General features: G+C 42.4%; 1 protein-coding gene across 1 annotated transcript in view; it reads right to left on the bottom strand.

Annotated features, from left to right (window-relative positions):
- Positions 1–21190, bottom strand: part of tnrc18 (trinucleotide repeat containing 18) — a 121086-nt gene that overhangs the window by 15826 nt on the left and 84070 nt on the right. Inside the window, exon 14 of the mRNA XM_034191350.1 lies at positions 18615–19081. Within this exon, the coding sequence (XP_034047241.1) occupies positions 18615–19081 (467 nt within the window). The remainder of the gene's footprint in view (positions 1–18614; positions 19082–21190) is intronic.

The following is a 21190-nucleotide window of genomic DNA, read 5'->3' as shown; positions in this document are numbered from 1 at the left end:
AAATTTATATATATATATATATATATATATATATATAAACCCTAAGAAATTACATGTACTTAAGTATTCACATCCTTTGCTCAGTAAATGGTAAAATGGTAAATGGACTACATTTATATAGTGCTTTTCCATCTGCATCAGTAGCTCAAAGCGCTTTACAATTATGCCTCACATTCACCTATTCTCTCACTCACTCACACACACACACACACACACACACACACACACACACACACACACACACACACACACACACACACACACACACACACACACACACACACACACACACACACACACACAGGTCAGGGTGCTGCCATACAAGGCAATCACTACACACCGGGAGCAACTAGGGGATTAATACTGCATTTACACATAAGTCACGAAGTATACATTCTTGGATACTGATCACAAATGTGATAATTTGGGGCAGAGGTGTCAGGTCTCCTCAGGAACTGCTGCAACCTGTTACCACGCGTTATGATTAATGACACGTGTTGTTGGCAAATTATCAGGAACCATTACACACAGTCAAAAATATTGCGCGCTATTGCGCGTAACAGCGCGTTGTTCTGTCATGTTGTGAATTGTCTCCCCACACACCCATATTCATCCTACCGTCAGCTGCTGAGCAATTCAGATCGCTCCAGTTTGCTCCTCAAAAGCCACAGCAGAAGAACTTTGTGACTGCATGCTTAGTTGGGCTCTGTGCCATGGAGTGGTGCAGAGAGGAGGAAGAGGAGACGGAGAGAGCCAGAGGTGTGGCTCCATGCGGCTCTCATCTCGCTCGGTTTCTCAAACATCAGGCACAGCAGCAGCAGCAGGAGGTGGGACACCTGCAGGAGTACGCTGAGGGGCATTGGAATGAGACTTTTAGCCCACTTGGCGTCACTGTCCTCCTTCAGCATACTGCAGCAATAAAACTTAATGCGGTGCAGCAGGGTTTAATTGTGCGCATGTGAGAGAACAACGCTGTCACGCTCTATTAAGGATCACCACTAATCAAGACAGATCAACATGCTCAGTTGCGACCTCCACGTCATGAGGCGAAATGAGGGTGGTGTGTGACATTCATGGAAGATTTTTTGACAGTCAAAAACATGCTCCAAGAAATCACAAATATCACGCACCAACATGCGCTATTAAGAAACCTATTCAGATGCGTTAAGTCACATTAAGAATGTCAGGAATGCACCAAGAATAGTGCAAAAATGACATTCGGAATGCATCCTGCCTATGTGTAAATGCAGCATAAGGACCTTGCCCAAGGGCCCTTCGTGATTTTCTAGTCTAGCTGGGTTTTGAACTGAGGATCCTCTGGTCTCAAGCCCAAAGCTTAACCACTAGACTAGGAGTACTTTGTTGATGCACCTTTAGCAGCAATTACAGCCTCAAGTCTTCTTGATGCCACAAGCTTGGTGCACCTATCTTTGGGCAGTTTTGTCCATTCCACTTTGCAGCACCTCTCAAGCTCCATCAGGTTGGATCTCTCCAGAGATGTTCAACTGAATTCAGGTCTGGGCGCTGGCTGGGCCACACAAGGACATTCAGAGTTGTCCTGAAGCCACTCCTTTGATATCTCGACTGTGTGCTTAGGGTCACTGTCCTGTTGAAAGATGAACCATGGCCCCAGTCTGAGATCAAGAGCGCTCTGGAGCAGGTTTTCATCCAGGATGTCTCTGTACATTGCTGCATTCATCTTTCCCTCAATCCTGACTAGTCTCCCAGTTCCTACTGCTGAAAAACATCCCCACAGCACGATGCTACCACCACCATGCTTCACTGTACAGATGGTGCCTGGTTTCCTCCAAACGTGATGCCTGACATTCACACCAAAGAGTTCAATCTTTGTCTCATCAGACCAGAGAATTTTGTTTCTCATGGTCAGAGTCCTTCAGTTGCCTTTTTGGCAAACTCCAGGTGGACTGCCATGTGCCTTTTACTAAGGCGTGGCTTACAGCTGGACACTCTACCATACAAGCCTGATTGGTGGATTGCTGCAGAGATGTCCTTGTGGAATTCTCTTCTGTCCTTCTGGACAATTCTCTTGGCGGTCTACAGACAATTCCTTTGACTTCATGCTTGGTTTGTGATTTGACATGCGCTGTCAACTGTGGGACCTTATATGTAGACAGGTGTGTGTCTTTCCAACTCATGTCGGATTAACTGAATTTACCCCAGGTGGACACCAATTAAGCTGAAACATCAAGGATCATCAGTGGAAAGAGGATACACCTGAACTCAATTTTGAGCTTCATGGCAAAGGCTGTCAATACTTGTGTACAAGTGATTTCTTAGTTTAGTTTTTTTTTTTATATATAAATTTGCAAAAATCTAAAACTTTTCACATTGTCATTATGGGTTATTGTGTGTAGAATTTTGATGGGGAAAATTTTAATTCATCCATTTTGGAATAAGGCTGTAACATAACAAAATGTGGAAAAAGTTAAGTGCTGTCAATACATTTCCAGATGGCACTGTAGATGATTGACACAAAACAACACAGAGGCCAGCACACAGCATGTATCAAATACCAATAACACAATTAACAGCTATTAACTAAAACAATTATTTCTTTACAAGAGCTGCAAAGTTGCACAGCATTTCTATTGCAGAGCGACTTTGTTTCATTATGTAATCATACCTTTTGTTTGCTCCCCTAATCCTCTCAGGCCAATTTCCAAACTTGATACATAGATGAACAGTTTTGCCAGTTATGTTGAAAAAGTAATCCAATTACTGATTACTCCTTGAAAAAGTAACTTAGTTATTTTACTGATTACTCAATTTTAAAAGTACCAAGATAGATTACTAGTTACTTTATTAGTCACTTTCAGCAGCTGCCGACAACACCCCCATGCCACCTCAACATGAAAATGATAACCTGTTTTGCCAATACTCACTTTATAGTCACCCTTTCTTGACTTCAATGAACATAAATACTTGTTTTATAAAAAAAATAGACATCTTTCCTAACCTCATATTTAAATGTTGACAGCATTGTAACAGTAAGACTTACAATTTCTAACCTACATTGCTTATAAATGTAACTATTAAATTCTAACATTTTTCTAACATTTAAATTCTTTCTAAACATTTTAGTTGTTGAGATTATTATTATTATTATTATTATTATTATTATAAGTAGTCTTAGTAGTAGTAATAGCATGAAAAAAACGTATTCAAAAGTGGACCTTTAATCTAGGGCTGCTGTGGGGAACCACGTCCCCCCACCCCCACACCCCCACACCCTCTTCCGGCATGGATTCACCCCTGGCTTGCTATTTGAGCAGAAGAACAGATAACGTTTATGCAGAAAACACAACCAAATTGACAGGTAAGAAAGTTTTCAGCATTTTTTACGTCATGTCGTCCTCAGAAAGTGCATTTGGGTGGGAAAAAAAGGGTTAGTATTTATAACACGTCGTGGATCAGCTGTTTTTAGCGAGGAGACACAGAGAGTGGCACAGATTTTTAAAGAAAACAACAAGCGTAAAAATGTATTTGTAAAACCATAGCTATGAGTGTCACCGCGCTTTGATAGACAACTGTTTTTCAATGTGTTAGATTACTCATTACTGAAGAAAGCAGTCAGATTACAGTAACACGTTACTGGCATCACTGTAAATGAATGTCAAGCCAAGAATTCCTCCTATAGGGTTTGTTTTGGCAAAGAACAAGGTCATTGGGGTCAAATGTCAAAATTAAAGTTTTTCATTCTGATTTGCAACAAATCTGGGTTCTGGAAACACCCAAATGAAATCAAAATAACCAAAGGTCAACCATTAAGGATGAAAAATAAAAATGCATGGTGTTCACTCTGATTTGTACCAAATTTAGCACACCAGTGGTAGTGGGCTCTGGGAGTGCCCAGGCATGTAAATTCAGTAAAGTATATCTTCTATAATACATTCCAATTCTAAGGTAGAACTATGTGTATTAGGGTATATCTAAATATCTAAAAAAAAAAAGAAGAGTAGAATAGAGCAGAGTAGAGCCACTTCGGTGCCTGGTCTTGAGAACCAGGGATGGTAGGTTGAAAAACTTTTTTATCTCATGGGAACTCTCCCTACCCACCTAAGCAGCTCAAGAAAATGGACAGCATGTATATAAGTTATTTTGCACAATCAAGGTAATAAACAACATATACAAGAAATATAGTACTACATAATATATAGGAGTTAGCTACTAAAACCTAAATATTCATACAGGAGAAGATTATAGTACATGTACGAGGTCTATTAGAAAAGTATCCGACCTTATTATTTTTTTCAAAAACCATATGGATTTGAATCACGTGTGATTACATCAGACATGCTTGAACCCTCGTGGGCATGCGAGAGTTTTTTCACGCCTGTCGGTTACGTCATTCGCCTGTGGGCAGTCTTTGAGTGAGGAGTCGTCCACCCGCTCGTCGATTTTTTTCATTGTTTAGGAATGGCTCAGAGACTGTTGCTTTGTTTGACAAAAAATTTTTCAAAACTGTAAGGCACAACTGAGTGGACACCATTCAATAAATTCAGCTGGTTTTCGGTAAAAATTTTAACGGCTGATGAGAGATTTTGGTCTGGTAGTGTCGCTTTAAGGACGGTCCACGGCGCCTGACGACGATCTGCGCTTCGAGGCGGCAGCGTCTCGCCGTTTCAAGTTGAAAACTTCCACATTTCAGGCTCTGTTGACGCAGTAAGTTGTCAGAGAACAGAGAACTTTCAGAAGAAGTTGGCATGAGGAGTTTATTCGGACATTCCATTGTTAACGGTCATTTTGTAATGAAAGAACGTGCGGGCAGAGTCGCATGTCGGGCTGGACGTGACCGCGGGGGGTCGCGGCAGGAAAAACACCTCCGTTGGAAATCTTAACGGGCAAGTTGGAACATGCCCAAGCTGTTAAACAATTTCTCAGTTACTCACTTGTTGAAAGCCATTAAAAGCCGCCTGAATTCTACAAATGGTTTTCAACACGGAGGTGTTTTTCCTGTCGCGGCGCACACAGATTTGCCGAGTCGTCACGGAAACGACTCGGCGAATTTGCGCGTACGTCTTTCATTAAAAAAATGTCCTTAAACAGTGGAATGTCCGCATAAATTCCTCATGCCGGCCTATTCTGAATCTTCTCTGTTCTCTCACGATGTCCTGGGTGAATTAAGCCTTAAATTAGGATGTTTTCAGCTCGAAACAGGCCGACGACAGCGCCTGGAAGCGCTGCAGGACGTCCCGCTCCGTGGGAAGTCCTTACACCGACAGAAACACCCCATAATCTCTCATCAGCCGTTAAACTTTTCACAGAAAACCAGCTTAATTTCTTGAATAGTGTCCACTCGGATATTCCTCACATAGCTACCTAAACTCTGTAAGGGAGATAGAGTATCTCGTCAATAGTTTTACATCCTCATCCAAAGTTGTAAAACTTTGGATGCTGTAGCTCCTCTGAAAAAGAGAGCTTTAAATCAGAAGTGTCTGACTCCGTGGTATAACTCACAAACTCGTAGCTTAAAGCAGATAACCCGTAAGTTGGAGAGGAAATGGCGTCTCACTAATTTAGAAGATCTTCACTTAGCCTGGAAAAAGAGTCTGTTGCTCTATAAAAAAGCCCTCCGTAAAGCTAGGACATCTTTCTACTCATCACTAATTGAAGAAAATAAGAACAACCCCAGGTTTCTTTTCAGCACTGTAGCCAGGCTGACAAAGAGTCAGAGCTCTATTGAGCTGAGTATTCCATTAACTTTAACTAGTAATGACTTCATGACTTTCTTTGCTAACAAAATTTTAACTATTAGAGAAAAAATTACTCATAACCATCCCAAAGACGTATCGTTATCTTTGGCTGCTTTCAGTGATGCCGGTATTTGGTTAGACTCTTTCTCTCCGATTGTTCTGTCTGAGTTATTCTCATTAGTTACTTCATCCAAACCATCAACATGTTTATTAGACCCCATTCCTACCAGGCTGCTCAAGGAAGCCCTACCATTATTTAATGCTTCGATCTTAAATATGATCAATCTATCTTTGTTAGTTGGCTATGTACCACAGGCTTTTAAGGTGGCAGTAATTAAACCATTACTTAAAAAGCCATCACTTGACCCAGCTATCTTAGCTAATTATAGGCCAATCTCCAACCTTCCTTTTCTCTCAAAAATTCTTGAAAGGGTAGTTGTAAAACAGCTAACTGATCATCTGCAGAGGAATGGTCTATTTGAAGAGTTTCAGTCAGGTTTTAGAATTCATCATAGTACAGAAACAGCATTAGTGAAGGTTACAAATGAGCTTCTTATGGCCTCGGACAGTGGACTCATCTCTGTGCTTGTTCTGTTAGACCTCAGTGCTGCTTTTGATACTGTTGACCATAAAATTTTATTACAGAGATTAGAGCATGCCATAGGTATTAAAGGCACTGCGCTGCGGTGGTTTGAATCATATTTGTCTAATAGATTACAATTTGTTCATGTAAATGGGGAATCTTCTTCACAGACTAAAGTTAATTATGGAGTTCCACAAGGTTCTGTGCTAGGACCAATTTTATTCACTTTATACATGCTTCCCTTAGGCAGTATTATTAGACGGTATTGCTTAAATTTTCATTGTTACGCAGATGATACCCAGCTTTATCTATCCATGAAGCCAGAGGACACACACCAATTAGCTAAACTGCAGGATTGTCTTACAGACATAAAGACATGGATGACCTCTAATTTCCTGCTTTTAAACTCAGATAAAACTGAAGTTATTGTACTTGGCCCCACAAATCTTAGAAACATGGTGTCTAACCAGATCCTTACTCTGGATGGCATTACCCTGACCTCTAGTAATACTGTGAGAAATCTTGGAGTCATTTTTGATCAGGATATGTCATTCAAAGCGCATATTAAACAAATATGTAGGACTGCTTTTTTGCATTTACGCAATATCTGTAAAATCAGAAAGGTCTTGTGCTGAAAAACTAATTCATGCATTTATTTCCTCTAGGCTGGACTATTGTAATTCATTATTATCAGGTTGTCCTAAAAGTTCCCTAAAAAGCCTTCAGTTAATTCAAAATGCTGCAGCTAGAGTACTGACGGGGACTAGAAGGAGAGAGCATATCTCACCCATATTGGCCTCTCTTCATTGGCTTCCTGTTAATTCTAGAATAGAATTCAAAATTCTTCTTCTTACTTATAAGGTTTTGAATAATCAGGTCCCATCTTATCTTAGGGACCTCGTAGTACCATATCACCCCAATAGAGCGCTTCGCTCTCAGACTGCAGGCTTACTTGTAGTTCCTAGGGTTTGTAAGAGTAGAATGGGAGGCAGAGCCTTCAGCTTTCAGGCTCCTCTCCTGTGGAACCAGCTCCCAATTCAGATCAGGGAGACAGACACCCTCTCTACTTTTAAGATTAGGCTTAAAACTTTCCTTTTTGCTAAAGCTTATAGTTAGGGCTGGATCAGGTGACCCTGAACCATCCCTTAGTTATGCTGCTATAGACGTAGACTGCTGGGGGGTTCCCATGATGCACTGTTTCTTTCTCTTTTTGCTCTGTATGCACCACTCTGCATTTAATCATTAGTGATCGATCTCTGCTCCCCTCCACAGCATGTCTTTTCCTGGTTCTCTCCCTCAGCCCCAACCAGTCCCAGCAGAAGACTGCCCCTCCCTGAGCCTGGTTCTGCTGGAGGTTTCTTCCTGTTAAAAGGGAGTTTTTCCTTCCCACTGTAGCCAAGTGCTTGCTCACAGGGGGGTCGTTTTGACCGTTGGGGTTTTACATAATTATTGTATGGCCTTGCCTTACAATATAAAGCGCCTTGGGGCAACTGTTTGTTGTGATTTGGCACTATATAAAAAAAATTGATTGATTGATTGAGGTCCAGAAAAAATTTTGATAAAGCAACGCGCGCCGTCTCGAGCAGCGTGTGAAACAAAGGAATTCAGCCGAGAGGGCGGGACCACATCTCACTCAAGGCCTGCCCACAGGGAAATGACGTCACCGACACGCGTGAAAAAACTCACGCATGCGCACGAGGGTTCAAGCATGATTGGTGTAATCGCATGTCATTCAAATCCATATAGTTAAAAAAAAAAATAAAAGGGTCGGTTTATTATCTAAGAGACCTCGTATACCTAGTCTATAGACTTGTAGTAAAATTAAATTATAGCTAGTAGGCTAAGCTATAAATATGGTTATTTTATTGTAGAAACAGAAGCTATTTCTCCAATCACATCCACAGAAGCCTATAACTTCTGGGTTGTCTAGGTGTCTTTCCTCGTTCTTCTCCTTCTTGCACAGTCAGTTTTTCAGAACTGTCTACTCCACACAGATTTACCATCGAGTGCCATACTATTTGTATTTCTTAAGCTAACGTTAGCCGTTAGGTTAAACTAACTGTACCCTACTCCTCCATTTTTATGATCAAATTTATGATGATAATAAAATTGATGATCAAATTTACTGGGGTCAAAGGCCAAAATTTAAGTGTTCCCCCCTCCACTCCAATTTGTACTACATCTACCACATACAAAGAATTCTGGATAATCAAATAAGGCTGAAACTCAAACTTTGCTGAAGAATGTTACAAGTATTACAATAAGAACAGCATCACACACACACACACACACACACACACACACACACACACACACACACACACACACACACACACACACACACACACACACACACACACACACACACACACACACACACAGAGGGTGGGATGCTGCCAGGCAGCCTGTAGTTGTCCTTTCTTGTCAGCCACATGGTACAGACAGCAGGGGGCCGCGGCAGTGATTGAAGTACTGTGGAACCCTGCTGGCATTCTGACATATACGAGGTCTGTCAATAAAGCAACGGTCCTTTTTGTTTTTTTCAAAAACTATATGGATTTCATCAGTTGCAAAGTTGTGATCATCTGAACCGCTTTAAGAGAAGTCATTTCTGCTCAGCTGCATTCTAGAAAGTCAGTCCAGCCACTTTTTACTTTTTTTTACTTTTTTTTTTTTTACTTTTTCACCGTGCTCCAACGCCTAAAGAAGACCTCTAACGGTCGAAACATCGCGACGGAGCACTTTTATCAGCTAACTTTCATCAGCGTTGGCAAGCTAACTAGCTTGCTAACGCTTTCGTTTTTATTTTATTTTTTAGCACTGTTGTCGTGCTGCTCCACAGCCTGCCCAGTGGATTTTTATTTTATTTTAGCGCTGTTGTCGTGCGTTACCTGTGCTGCTCCGCAGCCTGTCTAGTGGATTTTTATTTTATTTTTTAGCACTGTTGTCGTGTGTTACCTGTGCTGGTACACAGCCTGCCCAGTGGATTTTTATTTTATTTTTTAGCACTGTTGTGTGTTACCTGTGCTGCTCCACAGCCTGTTCAGTGGATTTTTATTTTATTTTAGCACTGTTGTCGTGCGTTACCTGTGCTGCTCCGCAGCCTGTCTAGTGGATTTTTATTTTATTTTTTAGCACTGTTGTCGTGTGTTACCTGTGCTGGTACACAGCCTGCCCAGTGGATTTTTATTTTATTTTTTAGCACTGTTGTCGTGTGTTACCTGTGCTGCTCCACAGCCTGCCCAGTGGATTTTTATTTTATTTTTTAGCACTGTTGTCGTGTGTTACCTGTGCTGGTACACAGCCTGCCCAGTGGATTTTTATTTTATTTTTTAGCACTGTTGTCGTGTGTTACCTGTGCTGCTCCACAGCCTGTTCAGTGGATTTTTATTTTATTTTAGCACTGTTGTCGTGCGTTACCTGTGCTGGTACACAGCCTGCCCAGTGGATTTTTATTTTATTTTTAGCACTGTTGTCGTGTGTTACCTGTGCTGCTCCACAGCCTGCCCAGTGGATTTTTATTTTATTTTTTAGCACTGTTGTCGTGTGTTACCTGTGCTGGTACACAGCCTGTTCAGTGGATTTTTATTTTATTTTAGCACTGTTGTCGTGCGTTACCTGTGCTGGTACACAGCCTGCCCAGTGGATTTTTATTTTATTTTTAGCACTGTTGTCGTGTGTTACCTGTGCTGCTCCACAGCCTGTTCAGTGGATTTTTATTTTATTTTAGCACTGTTGTCGTGCGTTACCTGTGCTGCTCCGCAGCCTGTCTAGTGGATTTTTATTTTATTTTTTAGCACTGTTGTCGTGTGTTACCTGTGCTGGTACACAGCCTGCCCAGTGGATTTTTATTTTATTTTTTAGCACTGTTGTCGTGTGTTACCTGTGCTGCTCCACAGCCTGTTCAGTGGATTTTTATTTTATTTTAGCACTGTTGTCGTGCGTTACCTGTGCTGCTCCGCAGCCTGTCTAGTGGATTTTTATTTATTTTTTGCCACTGTTGTCGTGCGTTACCTGTGCTGCTCCACAGCCTGTCTAGTGGATTTTTATTTTATTTTTTACCACCGTTGTCGTGCGTTACCTGTGCTGCTCCACAGCCTGTCTAGTGGATTTTATTGTTTTTTGCCACCGTTGTCGTGCGTTGCCTGTGCTGCTCCGCAGCCTGTCTAGTGGATTTTTATTTTATTTTTTGCCGCCGTTGTCGTGCGTTACCTGTGCTGCTCCACAGCCTGTCTAGTGGATTTTTATTTTATTTTTTAGCACTGTTGTCGTGTGTTACCTGTGCTGGTACACAGCCTGCCCAGTGGATTTTTATTTTATTTTTTAGCACTGTTGTCGTGTGTTACCTGTGCTGGTACACAGCCTGCCCAGTGGATTTTTATTTTATTTTTTAGCACTGTTGTCGTGTGTTACCTGTGCTGGTACACAGCCTGCCCAGTGGATTTTTATTTTATTTTTTAGCACTGTTGTCGTGTGTTACCTGTGCTGCTCCACAGCCTGTTCAGTGGATTTTATTTTATTTTAGCACTGTTGTCGTGCGTTACCTGTGCTGCTCCGCAGCCTGTCTAGTGGATTTTTATTTTATTTTTTGCCACTGTTGTCGTGCGTTACCTGTGCTGCTCCACAGCCTGTCTAGTGGATTTTTATTTTATTTTTTACCACCGTTGTCGTGCGTTACCTGTGCTGCTCCACAGCCTGTCTAGTGGATTTTTATTTTATTTTTTACCACCATTGTCGTGCGTTACCTGTGCTGCTCCACAGCCTGTCTAGTGGATTTTTATTGTTTTTTGCCACCGTTGTCGTGCGTTGCCTGTGCTGCTCCGCAGCCTGTCTAGTGGATTTTTATTTTATTTTTTGCCGCCGTTGTCGTGCGTTACCTGTGCTGCTCCACAGCCTGTCTAGTGGATTTTTATTTTATTTTTTGCACTGTTGTCGTGTGTTACCTGTGCTGGTACACAGCCTGCCCAGTGGATTTTTATTTTATTTTTTAGCACTGTTGTCGTGTGTTACCTGTGCTGCTCCACAGCCTGTTCAGTGGATTTTTATTTTATTTTAGCACTGTTGTCGTGCGTTACCTGTGCTGCTCCGCAGCCTGTCTAGTGGATTTTTATTTTATTTTTTACCACTGTTGTCGTGCGTTACCTGTGCTGCTCCACAGCCTGTCTAGTGGATTTTTATTTTATTTTTTAGCACTGTTGTCGTGTGTTACCTGTGCTGGTACACAGCCTGCCCAGTGGATTTTTATTTTATTTTTTAGCACTGTTGTCGTGTGTTACCTGTGCTGCTCCACAGCCTGCCCAGTGGATTTTTATTTATTTTTTAGCACTGTTGTCGTGTGTTACCTGTGCTGGTACACAGCCTGCCCAGTGGATTTTTATTTTATTTTTTAGCACTGTTGTCGTGTGTTACCTGTGCTGGTACACAGCCTGTTCAGTGGATTTTTATTTTATTTTAGCACTGTTGTCGTGCGTTACCTGTGCTGGTACACAGCCTGCCCAGTGGATTTTTATTTTATTTTTTAGCACTGTTGTCGTGTGTTACCTGTGCTGCTCCACAGCCTGTTCAGTGGATTTTTATTTTTATTTTAGCACTGTTGTCGTGCGTTACCTGTGCTGCTCCGCAGCCTGTCTAGTGGATTTTTATTTTATTTTTTAGCACTGTTGTCGTGTGTTACCTGTGCTGGTACACAGCCTGCCCAGTGGATTTTTATTTTATTTTTTAGCACTGTTGTCGTGTGTTACCTGTGCTGCTCCACAGCCTGTTCAGTGGATTTTTATTTTATTTTAGCACTGTTGTCGTGCGTTACCTGTGCTGCTCCGCAGCCTGTCTAGTGGATTTTTATTTTATTTTTTGCCACTGTTGTCGTGCGTTACCTGTGCTGCTCCACAGCCTGTCTAGTGGATTTTTATTTTATTTTTTACCACCGTTGTCGTGCGTTACCTGTGCTGCTCCACAGCCTGTCTAGTGGATTTTTATTGTTTTTTGCCACCGTTGTCGTGCGTTGCCTGTGCTGCTCCGCAGCCTGTCTAGTGGATTTTTATTTTATTTTTTGCCGCCGTTGTCGTGCGTTACCTGTGCTGCTTCACAGCCTGTCTAGTGGATTTTTATTTTATTTTTTGCCGCCGTTGTCGTGCGTTACCTGTGCTGCTCCACAGCCTGTCTAGTGGATTTTTATTTTATTTTTTACCACCGTTGTCGTGCGTTACCTGTGCTGTTCCACTGCCTGTCTAGTGGATTTTTATTTTATTTTATTTTTTTTTTACCACCGTTGTCGTGTGTTACCTGTGCTGCTCCGCAGCCTGTCTAGTGGATTTTTATTTTATTTTCTACCACTGTTGTCGTGTGTTACCTGTGCTGCTCCACAGCCTGTCTAGTGGATTTTTATTTTATTTTTGCACCGTTGTCGTGCGTTCGCTGTTGCCGTGCGTTACTTGTGCTGCTTCATGGCCTGTCTGGTGCCTTAACTAAAGCACTCCTTCTGCTGAATCACCTCTAAATTATTTACACATTATTCACTTTGCGTGTTTTTAGGAATCCACTAGGTTGCGTAGCTACTAGCTTTTAGCCGATTTAGCATGGCGGCTTCTCCTGTCTCTCCCGCACTTTTCTGCTCTGGTTGTGAAATGTTTAGCTGTTCCTCGGCCTCCTTTAGCAGTAACGGTACTTGTAATAAGTGCAGCTTATTCGTAGCTTTGGAGGCCAGGCTGGGCGAATTGGAGACTCGGCTCCGCACCGTGGAAAATTCTACAGCTAACCAGGCCCCTGTAGTCGGTGCGGACCAAGGTGGCTTAGCCACCGTTAGTTCCCCCCTGGCGGATCCCGGGCAGTCGGGAAAGCAGGCCGACTGGGTGACTGTGAGGAGGAAGCGTAGCCCTAAACAGAAGCCCCGTGTACACCGTCAACCCGTGCACATCTCTAACCGTTTTTCCCCACTCGACGATACACTCGCCGAGGATCAAACTCTGGTTATTGGCGACTCTGTTTTGAGAAATGTGAAGTTAGCGACACCAGCAACAATTGTCAATTGTCTTCCGGGGGCCAGAGCAGGCGACATTGAAGGAAATTTGAAATTGCTGGCTAAGGCTAAGCGTAAATTTGGTAAGATTGTAATTCACGTCGGCAGTAATGACACTCGGTTACGCCAATCGGAGGTCACTAAAATTAACATTAAATCGGTGTGTAACTTTGCAAAAACAATGTCGGACTCTGTTGTTTTCTCTGGGCCCCTCCCCAATCAGACCGGGAGTGACATGTTTAGCCGCATGTTCTCCTTGAATTGCTGGCTGTCTGAGTGGTGTCCAAAAAATGAGGTGGGCTTCATTGATAATTGGCAAAGCTTCTGGGGAAAACCTGGTCTTGTTAGGAGAGACGGCATCCATCCCACTTTAGATGGAGCAGCTCTCATTTCTAGAAATCTGGCCAATTTTCTTGGATCCTCCAAACTGTGACTGTCTAGCGTTGGGACCAGGAGGCAGAGCTGTGGTCTTATACACCTCTCTGCAGCTTCTCTCCCCCTGCCATCCCCTCATTACCCCATCCCCGTAGAGACGGTGCCTGCTTCCAGACCACCAATAACCAGCAAAAATCTATTTAAGCAAAAAAATTCAAAAAGAAAAAATAATATAGCACCTTCAACTGCACCACAGACTAAAACAGTTAAATGTGGTCTATTAAACATTAGGTCTCTCTCTTCTAAGTCCCTGTTGGTAAATGATATAATAATTGATCAACGTATTGATTTATTCTGCCTAACAGAAACCTGGTTACAGCAGGATGAATATGTTAGTTTAAATGAGTCAACACCCCCGAGTCACACTAACAGCTTATTAATTAATCAAAAACCTAGACAGAGCTTTAATTCATTTGAAAGCTTGTCTCTTAGTCTTTTCCATCCAAATTGGAAGTCCCAAAAACCAGTTTTATTTGTTATTATCTATCGTCCACCTGGTCGTTACTGTGAGTTTCTCTGTGAATTTTCAGACCTTCTGTCTGACTTAGTGCTTAGCTCAGATAAGATACTTATAGTGGGCGATTTTAACATCCACACAGATGCTGAGAATGACAGCCTCAACACTGCATTTAATCTATTATTAGACTCTATTGGCTTTGCTCAAAAAGTAAATGAGTCCACCCACCACTTTAATCATATCTTAGATCTTGTTTTGACTTATGGTATGGAAAATAGAAGACTTAACAGTATTCCCTGAAAACTCCCTTCTGTCTGATCATTTTTTAATAACATTTACATTTACCCTGATGGACTACCCTGCAGTGGGGAATAAGTTTCATTACACTAGAAGTCTTTCAGAAAGCGCTGTAACTAGGTTTAAGGATATGATTCCTTCTTTATGTTCTCTATTGTCATATACCAACACAGAGCAGAGTAGCTACCTAAACTCTGTAAGGGAGTTAGAGTATCTCGTCAATAGTTTTACATCCTCATTGAAGACAACTTTGGATGCTGTAGCTCCTCTGAAAAAGAGAGCTTTAAATCAGAAGTGTCTGACTCCGTGGTATAACTCACAAACTCGTAGCTTAAAGCAGATAACCCGTAAGTTGGAGAGGAAATGGCGTCTCACTAATTTAGAAGATCTTCACTTAGCCTGGAAAAAGAGTTTGTTGCTCTATAAAAAAGCCCTCCGTAAAGCTAGGACATCTTTCTACTCATCACTAATTGAAGAAAATAAGAACAACCCCAGGTTTCTTTTCAGCACTGTAGCCAGGCTGACAAAGAGTCAGAGCTCTATTGAGCTGAGTATTCCATTAACTTTAACTAGTAATGACTTCATGACTTTCTTTGCTAACAAAATTTTGACTATTAGAGAAAAAATTACTCATAACCATCCCAAAGATGTATCGTTATCTTTGGCTGCTTTCAGTGATGCCGGTATTTGGTTAGACTGTTTCTCTCCGATTGTTCTGTCTGAGTTATTTCATTAGTTACTTCATCCAAACCATCAACATGTTTATTAGACCCCATTCCTGCCAGGCTGCTCAAGGAAGTCCTACCATTATTTAATGCTTCAATCTTAAATATGATCAACTTATCTTTGTTAGTTGGCTATGTACCACAGGCTTTTAAGGTGGCAGTAATTAAACCATTACTTAAAAAGCCATCTCTTGACCCAGCTATTTTAGCTAATTACAGGCCAATCTCCAACCTTCCTTTTCTCTCAAAGATTCTTGAGAGGGTAGTTGTAAAACAGCTAACTGATCACCTGCAGAGGAATGGTCTATTTGAAGAGGTTCAGTCAGGTTTTAGAATTCATCATAGTACAGAAACAGCATTAGTGAAGGTTACAAATGATCTTCTTATGGCTTCGGACAGTGGACTTATCTCTGTGCTTGTTCTGTTGGACCTCAGTGCTGCTTTTGATACTGTTGACCATAAAATTTATTACAGAGATTAGAGCATGTCATAGGTATTAAAGGCACTGCGCTGCGGTGGTTTGAATCATATTTGTCTAATAGATTACAGTTTGTTCATGTAAATGGGGAATCTTCTTCACAGACTAAAGTTAATTATGGAGTTCCACAAGGTTCTGTGCTAGGACCAATTTTATTCACTTTATACATGCTTCCCTTAGGCAGTATTATTAGACGGTATTGCTTAAATTTTCATTGTTACGCAGATGATACCCAGCTTTATCTATCCATGAAGCCAGAGGACACACACCAATTAGCTAAACTGCAGGATTGTCTTACAGACATAAAGACATGGATGACCTCTAATTTCCTGCTTTTAAACTCAGATAAAACTGAAGTTATTGTACTTGGCCCCACAAATCTTAGAAGCATGGTGTCTAACCAGATCTTTACTCTGGATGGCATTTCCCTGACCTCTAGTAATACTGTGAGAAATCTTGGAGTCATTTTTGATCAGGATATGTCATTCAAAGCGCATATTAAACAAATATGTAGGACTGCCTTTTTGCATTTACGCAATATCTCTAAAATCAGAAAGGTCTTGTCTCAGAGTGATGCTGAAAAACTAATTCATGCATTTATTTCCTCTAGGCTGGACTATTGTAATTCTTTATTATCAGGTTGTCCTAAAAGTTCCCTAAAAAGCCTTCAGTTAATTCAAAATGCTGCAGCTAGAGTACTGACGGGGACTAGCAGGAGCGAGCATATCTCACCCGTGTTGGCCTCTCTTCATTGGCTTCCTGTTAATTCTAGAATAGAATTTAAAATTCTTCTTCTTACTTATAAGGTTTTGAATAATCAGGTCCCATCTTATCTCAGGGACCTCGTAGTACCATATCACCCTAATAGAGCGCTTCGCTCTCAGACTGCAGGCTTACTTGTAGTTCCTAGGGTTTGTAAGAGTAGAATGGGAGGCAGAGCCTTCAGCTTTCAGGCTCCTCTCCTGTGGAACCAGCTCCCAATTCAGATCAGGGAGACAGATACCCTCTCTACTTTTAAGATTAGGCTTAAAACTTTCCTTTTCGCTAAGGCTTATAGTTAGGGCTGGATCGGGTGACCCTGTACTATCCCTTGGTTATGCTGCTTTAGACGTAGACTGTGGGGGGGTTCCCATGATGCACTGTTTCTTTCTCTTTTTGCTCTGTATGCATCACTCCGCATTTAATCATTAGTGATCGATCTCTGCCCCCCTCCACAGCATGTCTTTTTCCTGGTTCTTTCCCTCAGCCCCAACCAGTCTCAGCAGAAGACTGCCCCTCCCTGAGCCTGGTTCTGCTGGAGGTTTCTTCCTGTTAAGAGGGAGTTTTTCCTTCCCACTGTTGCCAAGTGCTTGCTCACAGGGGGTCGTTTTGACCGTTGGGGTTTTTCATGATTGTTGTATGGCCTTGCCTTACAATATAAAGCGCCTTGGGGCAACTGTTTGTTGTGATTTGGCGCTATATAAAAAAAAAGTTGATTGATTGATTGATTTCATTCATATGTTTTTACGTCAGACATGCTTGAACCCTCGTGCGCATGCGTGAGTTTTTCCACGCCTGTCGGTGACGTCATTCGCCTGTGAGCACTCCTTGTGGGAGGAGTTGTCCAGCCCCTCGTCGGAATTCCTTTGTCTGAGAAGTTGCTGAGAGACTGGCGCGTTGTTTGGTCAAAATTTTTTCTAAACCTGTGAGACACATCGAAGTGGACACGGTTCGAAAAATTAAGCTGGTTTTCAGTGAAAATTTTAACGGCTGATGAGAGATTTTGAGGTGATTCTGTCGCTTTAAGGAGTTCCCACGGTGCGAGACGTCGCTCAGCGCTCTCAGCCGCCGTCGTCAGCCTGTTCAAGCTGAAAACCTCCACATTTCAGGCTCTATTGATCCAGGACGTCGTGAGAGAACAGAGAAGTTTCAGAAGTCGGTTTCAGCATTTTATCCGGATATTCCACTGTTAAAGGAGATTTTTTTTTAATGAAAGATGTGCGGACGGGTCCGCGCGTCGGGACGCAGCCGACGCGGTGCGGCGGCACAGGAAAAACACCTCCGTGTTGATAACCATTTGTAAAATCCAGGCGGCTTTTGATGACTTTCAGTGGAGTGAGTATATGAGAAATTGTTTAACAGCAGGACATGTTCCAACTTGTCCTTAAGGCTTTCAACAGAGGTGTTTTTCCTGTGGCGGACGCGCGGACCCGTCCGCACGTCTTTCATTAAAAAAATCTCCTTTAACAGTGGAATATCCGGATAAAATGCTGAAACCGACTTCTTCTGAAACTTCTCTGTTCTCTCACGACGTCCTGGATCAATAGAGCCTGAAATGTGGAGGTTTTCAGCTTGAACAGGCTGACGACGGCGGCTGAGAGCGCTGAGCGACGTCTCGCACCGTGGGAAGTCCTTAAAGCGACAGAATCGCCTCAAAATCTCTCATCAGCCGTTAACATTTTCACTGAAAACCAGCTTAATTTTTTGAACCGTGTCCACTTCGATGTGTCTCACAGGTTTAGAAAAAAATTTTGATCAAACAACGCGCCAGTCTCTCAGCAACTTCTCAGACAAAGGAATTCCGACGAGGGGCTGGACAACTCCTCCCACAAGGAGTGCTCACAGGCGAATGACGTCACCGACAGGCGTGGAAAAACTCACGCATGCGCACGAGGGTTCAAGCATGTCTGACGTAAAAACATATGAATGAAATCCATATAGTTTTTGAAAAAAATAAAAAGGACCGTTACTTTATTGACAGCCCTCGTATACTTGCACACAAATGTAAAGGTGTCAAGGGATACAAAAGGGTGACAACAGGAGAGTCGGTGAAAGGGGAGGAGTGAAATGATCATGGCAAAGAGAGATTGAGCAAAGACGGGACGGGAAACTGCAGAGTCGCATTACAACCAAAGAGTATACTTCACGTACTTTCACCACATCTTTCCCTTCTCGGCTTGGAGGCGTAGCTTTGGGTCTGGAGGCAGGCTTAGGAGTGAGGAGTGGAGCCGAAGTGCCGGCAGAGCTCTGAGTGGAGGAGGAGCCAGAGGCTGACAGAGACACCTGATTGGCTGAAGTGGTGGCATCATGGAGGAATATCCTCTCGCTGCGACGTCGATTCCAGCCCTCATCCTCACTGAACCCCCCAAACACAGAGCTGGCAACAAGGTCAAAGCTGAATCTCCGTGGTGATCGTGGCGAGGGGCGCGACTTGGCCAGAGGCTTGCGTTTGACAGGTAGCGTTTCGTCTCTTTTGGTGGGGCTGGTCTGGTCAATGCGGCGGGTTGCTGGGGGCAACAGGGGGAGCTCTGGTGCCGAGCGTTTTCCATGCAGTAAAGAGGGGAACTTCCTCAGTCGTAAGTCTGATCCGGAGTCAGACCACTCGCACTCTGACGAACCTGAGAGGAGAGGGTCACATCATGAGAAAATCTATTCTAGTGTTGTGGAGAAAAACAAAGAAGAAGAAAAGCTCTTTCAGGATCAATAACCCTTTGACGTGGACGATTGATCATTTTCAGTCAAACAATTCCAAAGTGAACTATTGCAATAGAAATGAACATTTAACCACTCTCCATGTAATGCGGAATTGCGTCAGGTAGAACATCCAGTGTAAAATTTGCGCCAAATCAATATGCAGATCCAAATCAGATATGCTGCGGTGACGGCAGATATGCTGGGGCAAAAAGGGGGAAGCTAAAAGAAAATTAAGAAATAAAAACAGCAAACAGAAAGACAGGCAGTTTTCAAAAGCTGGGTATGAGATAAGACGGCTGGATGAGAGTGAGTGTCGTATGATGAAGTCTGTGGCTTATGGAAAGATGGCCGGATCTTTGACCCGATGCTCCCCGAGGTCCACTGTCCAAGCATGACGCAGAAAGTCCCCTGCAACCAGTGCAGCTCCATACAGAGATGGGAGTTGTATTTGTGCTGGCGACCCTCCTGTCCTGTGAACCAACAGCATTTCCTGTATATTCGTTTGTGAATTGTTCTGTAGTTTAAGTCTGTATCATGGCCCAAGCAGAGAGTCACCCCTTTGAGTCTGGTCTGCTGTGAACCAACAGCATTTCCTGTATATTCGTTTGTGAATTGTTCTGTAGTTTAAGTCTGTATCATGGCCCAAGCAGAGAGTCACCCCTTTGAGTCTGGTCTGCTTGAGGTTTCTTCCTCAGAGGGAGTTTTTCCTTACCACTGTTGCTCTGGGGGTTAGTAAGGTTAGACCTTACTTGTGTAAAGCGCCTTGAGGCAACTCTGTTGTGATTTCGCACTATATAAATGAAATATATAAATATAAATTGGGTGACTGTGCAAGGAGGACACAAGTGAGGAAAGCAACCATCAACCACAGGAAAACTGCACAGTGCAACTTCTGTCTGTTCTATCAGCAGATATACAGCTTCAATGAATTGTCAGAAATGGGGAAGACAACCGAGTGAAGGAGAATAGACAAAATAAAGAAGTGCAGCCTGTCCCCATCTGTAGCATTTGTTTGCACGTTACTGAAAGTGTTCGGCTCCTGTGATCATCTTAGTCTCAGTGTAACTATGCTACCTTCAGAACACCTAATCCAGTTTAAATTCCACCTGACAGGTTCATTAGGCCTATGGATGGGAAGAAGTGATTTGATTTTGGTTAGGATTGGTCAATGTTTTCGTTTTTAGTCTGTTTCCCATAGTATTGATAGATTCATGTGGACTGAAATTGTTGGTGTTTGAACTCCTTAGGTTTTTTTTTTATTTTGTTATGATTTATTCCCATTTTGAAGCAGTGACACAGTGGTGGTGGATGAGCCAGAAGTGACAAAGACATGCAGCGCAGAAGTAAAAATGGCTATTTAACAAGTGTTCAATAGGATGTTTCCATTTAGAACCCATGAGACTGTTGAGCTGAACACTGAACATTTATGAGAGTTCGAAGATGGGGAAGAAGCAGCATAACAGCTTCACTCAATCCACCCATTTTCTATACCCACTTACTCCAATTAATGGTCTGGGGGGGGACTGGACACTATCCCAGCAGTCCCAAGGGCATGAGGCGGGGTCCACACATTGTCAGTTCTACACTGATTACTCTCCATGTAAGACTCTCTCCTAGCACCCCCCCACCCCAGAAAAAAAGCAACGTTTTGCACAAACAGCCATTCATTTATTATTTTTAATATTTTAGAAGTGACACTGAAATTGCAATTGAAAGTGACATCAAACGATCACAGTCTACAATACAACTCTCATACAAAACATCCATGAATTGCAAATTTAAATAAACATGCCCTTACATGCTAAATGTCTGTCATTAGATGCTACATTAATTCAAGGAGGAACAATTAGCTCCTTGGTTACTGCCTCAAATTCTATGCTTGGCACACTTTTAGTTATGACTAGTTAAACTCTGTCACAAAACAGAGTTGTAGAAAATGGCAAATGTCCATCTTTGAAACTACCTACAGATATGAAAATTCCGTTGGCTAATTACAGGCCCCAGTGTTAACCCAAATGATGGATATAAATAAT

Source organism: Thalassophryne amazonica, chromosome 16 (genome assembly GCF_902500255.1).
Source record: "Thalassophryne amazonica chromosome 16, fThaAma1.1, whole genome shotgun sequence".
NCBI lineage: Eukaryota > Metazoa > Chordata > Actinopteri > Batrachoidiformes > Batrachoididae > Thalassophryne > Thalassophryne amazonica.
Note: the sequence above shows the minus strand (reverse complement) of the source record. Positions and strands in the feature narration are given on the sequence as shown.